General features: G+C 31.8%; 1 protein-coding gene across 1 annotated transcript in view; it reads left to right on the forward strand.

The window, feature by feature from the left end:
• Positions 1 to 4,556, forward strand: part of LOC117112796 (sodium- and chloride-dependent glycine transporter 1-like) — a 26,935-nt gene extending 22,379 nt beyond the window's left edge. The window contains exons 12-13 of the mRNA XM_033255967.1: positions 812 to 982; positions 1,838 to 4,556. Coding sequence (XP_033111858.1) covers positions 812 to 982; positions 1,838 to 1,996 — 330 coding nt within the window. The 3' untranslated portion in view covers positions 1,997 to 4,556. The remainder of the gene's footprint in view (positions 1 to 811; positions 983 to 1,837) is intronic.
• The last annotated feature ends 1,945 nt before the right edge of the window (positions 4,557 to 6,501 follow it).

Raw genomic sequence — 6,501 nt, forward strand, 5'->3', positions numbered from 1 at the left:
CCATTATTTTCAATAATTATTTTATTATAATTAATTAAATGTGGAACTACAACACATAATTGCCACCAAAATGTGTTAATGCTGATCATAAAAGCTTATTGAACCTAACCAGGTTAGAATAAATGTAATTCTACTAAAGTGATGTGTTTAAAATAATACTTCCATTAGTCTTGCTTGCAGTCATTGGGGGTTAGGTGGGGAAGCATTTATTCAAGGGGAAAAAAAGGGAGGCACTGATTCCAAATGAGCCTCTGAAGGGGATATTTCTTCAAAGTGGAGCGTTTATTCAAATAAATACCTGTATTTTCAAATTGAATATTTGTATAATTTGAGATAGTTGTTTTCAATTCAATTCAGTTCAGTGTTATGTTTATTGTATTTATAGAAATAAAGTATTATGGCCTATGAGGTACTACCACCCGCATTTTGATAACCCTGACTGAAATGGGGGGGGGGAGAGATATATATGGTTACGACACTTCTAAACTGCAATAGCAGTCAACAGGGAAGACGAATAATTGTCTGGTGCAATACATATTATATGTCACAAACAAATTATAGGTATTCCAATAATCATTGTGTTGATATTGAATTTAAATATTTAATTGATCTGTTATTTTAATGATTTAATAAATAATGATAATTAGATTTTGTAGTCTTTTCCATATATTTTTGTAATTTCATTGTATAATGTTGCCTATTTTAATATTTGATAGACTGAACTAGGCTTTCTTGTATGCATACATGATATCATAACTACATATATCCAAATGTGAGCCACATATATACTCATTCTTATCTTTTATTTCAGGTAATCTTAGTTCTGAGCTTTGTTTTTTATTCATCCGCCGTGTATGGATCTTACACCTTTCCTCCTTGGGCCGAGGCGCTTGGCTGGTTTCTGGCATTTGTGTCTGTAGCAGTCATTCCCATTGTGGGTGGTATCATTGTGTCCCAACAGAAAGGAGACAGTCTTTGGGAGGTAAAACATAAATTTATTTTTTTTTCATTGTGTTTGAGACCAAAACAAGTACTGTATACATGTACAACAAACATACTTTTTTGAAATTTTATCTAGTCATATATCATTAAAAAAAATGATGTCTAATAAATTGGCGGGAAAATATTATAAAAATTAGTTGAATAGCTTGGTGGTGAAGATGCTTGCCTTCTAATCCCAAGGTCCTGGGTTCAATTCCTGTCAGTTTTGCAGGAGGTTTTTCATCACGACCAAAACAGCTTCACTCCCTAAACCTCGTATTGAGATTTAGTTTGTGTAAAGCATCGTGTGTGTATGTTTGTCTTGTGTAAGGGATTGTCACCTACAATTAGGACAGTGATATTTGCTATTGACAATCCTTGGTGCATGTGCTGTGCGCTTAAATAAATAAAAACATAAAAAAGTATTAGTATTATATTACTACTGGAACAGGACTTTTTTGTTGCCTCTGCCAAGTGCGAGTTTTCTCGTCTGCTTTTTGCATGGGTTGGTATATGTTCAGAAGGCGCCCTTACTCGTACAATTGAGTGTGCTGCCAGCAACATAACACAACAAACGTACAGTACATACGTTATTTGTATTTTATTGTCTAGGTGTACATTTCCCGAACTATCAGCCGTTAAGTCTGTGATTCCACAATGTATAACAATAAAGTGATAAACACTAGAATGTTATCCCGGTTTTGACAAGTATAGTCGTCCCTAGCACCCTCGTCAACACCCTGTGGGAGGAGTGTACTCGTCACTGGCAGCGAACGTGTGAATTGGTGCTTTTAATTGAATAGCTTTCCTATGTTTTAATTATTTTTTCTCACTCTCTATATTCTTATTCTTTCAGCGTATTGTAATGGCCTCTAGACCAGCACATGACTGGGGCCCAGCTAAGGATGAGGACCGTGTACGTGCTGGGTATGCCCCACTTAATCCCAACTTTGTACCGGAAGTATCATGCACTCCGGTAGGATATGTAGTCTTATCAACTGATACGAAAGTTTAGAAACTTAAAAAAAATAATAAAAATAAAAAGTAATAATATAAAATATAGTACATGCTTAGTACGTACAACTACAAACTTGGCTTAAATAAGAAGACTGACATTAATGTGATTTTGGGGTAACTTTCATCATGTGTTGGTATCGCAGATGATACATTTGCTTGTCATGATGTTGAAGAAAAATCGGGCACGTTCGCTGACGTCGAAAATCGGACCAAGGAATGATTGTTTACAACACGCTAATGTTTAAACCTACCAATCAAGTATTCATTATACCACTGTGATATTTGTTACAATACCCATAATTCTTAGTGTCTGTTCTCTGAACTATGACCTTTAACTAGACCAAGCCATCATGAGTTGCCAATATGTCAGAATATAATATATTATGCTTTAATAATTTTTTTGTTTAAAGTCAGTGGTTTAAGTTATATCAAATATTTGTTAAACAACTGCTATAACTTATGCAGAAAAACTAGTTTTTTAAATTATAAAAATTTAGAGCCAAGTTTTTTTTTAATCCTTGTACTTTTTATTTATAGCATAAAATGTTTTATGATAGCTGACTTATATAGTGTAGAGTTATGAATATAGTCCCACTTTTTCCAGACTGGGAAGGATAAAGCCTCCTGGTTGTATAGTTTACATTTCATTTCTCTCTTTATTTCGGAATTCATATCCATAGAAATATATAAAAATATGCATAAATACGAGACTCTGGCCGGCAAACCCGAGAAGAAAAAGCAAAAAAAAAAAAAAAATTAAAATTAAAATTTAAAAGAATATAAAAAAAAAAATATTGTAACCCTCCTTTGTTGATATGCAAGGACTGTAAACCTCAAAACTGCCCAAGAGTACATCTTCTGGTTAACCAATTACTAATTAATTATTAATAAAATTTATAAAAAAAAAAAGTTATTTATGTAAAGTATAAAAAGATTTACTATCTGTAAGGTGCCATTTATTTATAAAAATTTTAAAAAAAGTGAAAACAAATACATTCACTCTCAAAAGAATTAATAAAATTAAGAAAAAGGCCAATAAAAGGAATCAGTACTGATTTTTGAATTAAAAAGGGTGACGATAGGGAAGTGAAAATTGCCTTAAGCCCAGATTATATCAAGCCTTTATTACTGTCATAAATTTTGAGGGTTTTTTTTTGTTGAAAATGCAGTGTAGTAAATTTTTGTAGTGGGAATCATTTTATTGTGTAGAATTTTGTTTTTAATTCTTTTTGGCAGTTTGAATCTTTATGTAAATATTTTTATTAGTACATTAGTGATATTTCTATAGTCAACTTCCATTTATTTTTTGGGATATAATGATGAACTCGTTCATATTTACTTTGCACCCAATGTGTTTAGTCAAAGTGACAAATAAATTTTATATGCCTATATATGGAAATAATATCAATAATAATATCATCATGCCCATATATGGGTACATCACTCAAATCTGTCACATACAATAGTGTGTACAGATTCATTAAACACCTTGCAATTGTTTTAATGTAATTTTTTCAGTTTTTGGAAACTAATTAACAATTGAATTGTTTCATTTCCATTTTCAATATACAGTGTATTATATCTTTTATGAAGAATACCAACTTATATTGTACAGTTTTTGCTACATGGGCCTATTTTACATTACTCAAATTAATGTATAATAGGTCAATGTATTGGCCACGACCATTCTTGTATTACTTTTCAATCTCATACTTTAGTTCAAAGCTATTTAATAAACATAAATGCCAAGTAGAATGAAATTACTTACATTGGTGGCTGGCATTACTAGAATAGAAATCGCATAAGCACAGCCTCATTAATATTACAGTATTTTGTATTGTAATTTAGTTTAATTCAGAAAAGGAAAAACTGCCCATATATACAAATTCAATTATTTTAATTTTTCGATTGTGTGTTAACCACATATTGTCACATTTTGTATTGTTTGTTTTAGTTTTATTTCAATGGACTTAAACCTGACAGCGTCTAAACGTATCCATACGAATCCAGTAGTCACATAGGTAATACTGTACAACCCTATCGTTTTGTGACTGCCAAATGTTAGTGTTTTTCCTAACGATATACTTCTGAAGTATTTTACAGAACATCTGTGGTTGCTACAAAATATTTTTCCAAATTACAGACGTACGGAAATAGAGAAAATTGCTATGGAAATTTTTCATAGGCCTAAACCCATAAACAGATAGAAAAATATGTTTGGTTACATTGAGCCTAGCCAACTCATACTTGTCAGATGTACTGATAAATTATTGTGAAAACTAAGAAAAAATTGGCCCGTAAAATCTTCATCCTGTCCCATTTCTTTGAAATTCCACACCTTGAATTATTCTGTACAAGTAACACGTATTTGCGCTCTAGACAAATGTGTAGGTGCTATGGAAATTTTGTATTTACTTTGGAAAAGTTTGGTAAAAAGGGTAGGAAGTGCCCACTTACTATGAGAGTACCAGTAGTTACAATTATATTTGTTTCTTTATTATGTCTGCCTTTTAGTTCAGATTGAGTTTAATGAAATAAAGACATATCATAACTACTGATATTATATGCAGTTTGTGGTTATTTATACAAAGTGTGGACTCTGCAATTAATGGTTGTAGTTTGTTATGATGATGTTTGAGGATGAGGAGGATTTGGACACAGGACCCAGAGGTGCAGAAGCATGCACAATCACAATTCAACCACTCATCAAATTCATAGCCCTTTGAGGTATATTTTCAAGATTGGTTTCTTTTCGAGATGGGCTTCTTTTTGAGATTCATTTGCAAACTAAAGAGGGAGAGTTCTTAATGAATGCAATTACTTTTGCTATAAAGTCGTAATAGAACTACTGAAGACATTATTCAGTTATGAAATTCGAAAATCTGTAATATTTTTTCAAAATTCACAGCAAAATTAAAATAGATTAGAAAAAAAAAACCCCAGAAAAAGTATAGTATGGAACGCCATTGGTGCCAAAATCGATTAAAAAAATATCATGAGCTTTACTTTTGCAACCTAAATTTTTTTCCAAGTTGGGCCTCTCGAGATGAAGTCCATCGGGCTTTTACTTGAGGTTTTATATGCACTGAGAAGATTGGGATTGTGATCAGATGTAGACAATACCATGTAGGCCTTTATACCATTGTCAATTGAATAAATGTTTAATAATACTACAGTAATAATAATGATGGTGATGATGATTATGATGATGATGAGGACAATGATGATGACAAGATTCATAATATGGACTAGTAGCTATGGACTAATGATGATGGTGGTAATAATGATCGTGATGATAATTATAATTACTAATAACTAAATATTATTTATGTATCATTTATTTTATGATGATGATGATAAGGTAATATCATCAGCGGACAAAAAAACGTAGCTAAGAAAGCTGCTTTTGCCTTGCCTTCATGCTCAAATCTCGAAGCAAAGGCCGTTGTGTAGCGGTCTCAACGTTTGTATAATACTCTAAACTTTTCGTGTTGCGCGGGTTTGTTCTAGTCTGTCCTTGATTGCTTGCGGTCAGAGGTATTTGAATGTTTGTAAATAAACTAATAATAAACTAAAATTTTCGTGTCGAGCGAGTCGTTCTTGTCTAGTCTTGTCATGATTGCTTGTGGTCAGAGGCAGGTATTTAAAGGTTTGTATGATACATGGATACACTAAATATTTCGTGTCGAGAGAGTTGTTCCAGTTTAGTTTTTTCTTGATTGCTTGTCGTCGGATACTACTACTACATTTTACCTTTAGGGACAGTATTTTTATTATGGAACTGTTTTCACCCTCTTCATTGTCTTATGTTCCCCATGGCAACCCTTTCACCAGGATTTTTAAAGAACGGTGAAATTTCAGAAAATGTCCTCAAAATTTTAAGTGTGGTGCACAAAATTCTAAAAGGTGGATACAAACAATTGCTATTTTAGTACATAGCAAGTGACACGCTAAGTCTGTTTATTGACCTTGCATTTGCATTCATATTTTTTTTTGAAGCGTGGTTCCAATATTTTGAGCATAATATAATTTGCCTTTTTAATATTTTTATTTAAATTATGTTGTTTCTGTGAGTATCCTACGTGAAAAAGATATTTTTATCTGCCATTAAAGATCTTAGTTAATCGTTTTTTATATTATTAATTTATTTACGTATATTCTTGTTATAATAATGATTTACTATAAATATTGTTTAACATTTACGGCAATAAATGTTGTTTAATGAATGAATAATTATTGAAATCCACTTGCACTTGACAACAACAACTAGGCAACAGTTATTATTTTTAATGGTGTCTACCACATATTTCTTCTTCAATTATATACAGATACTAAATAAAAGCTCCATTGTACAAGTATATTTATTTAGTTTGTTTTCAACGTAGTACTATCAGATTGTTTTGAAAGCTTAATGCAGTCACTATAACAATTATATTCAAATTTCACAAACTTCGACTTCTGGAGGAATTCAAAATCCACCCACTCCTGTGTTGGAACCCACTA

The sequence above is a fragment of the Anneissia japonica genome, unplaced genomic scaffold (genome assembly GCF_011630105.1).
Source record: "Anneissia japonica isolate Jap-2015-1 unplaced genomic scaffold, ASM1163010v1 scaffold172582_len1462937_cov174, whole genome shotgun sequence".
Classification (NCBI taxonomy): domain Eukaryota; kingdom Metazoa; phylum Echinodermata; class Crinoidea; order Comatulida; family Comatulidae; genus Anneissia; species Anneissia japonica.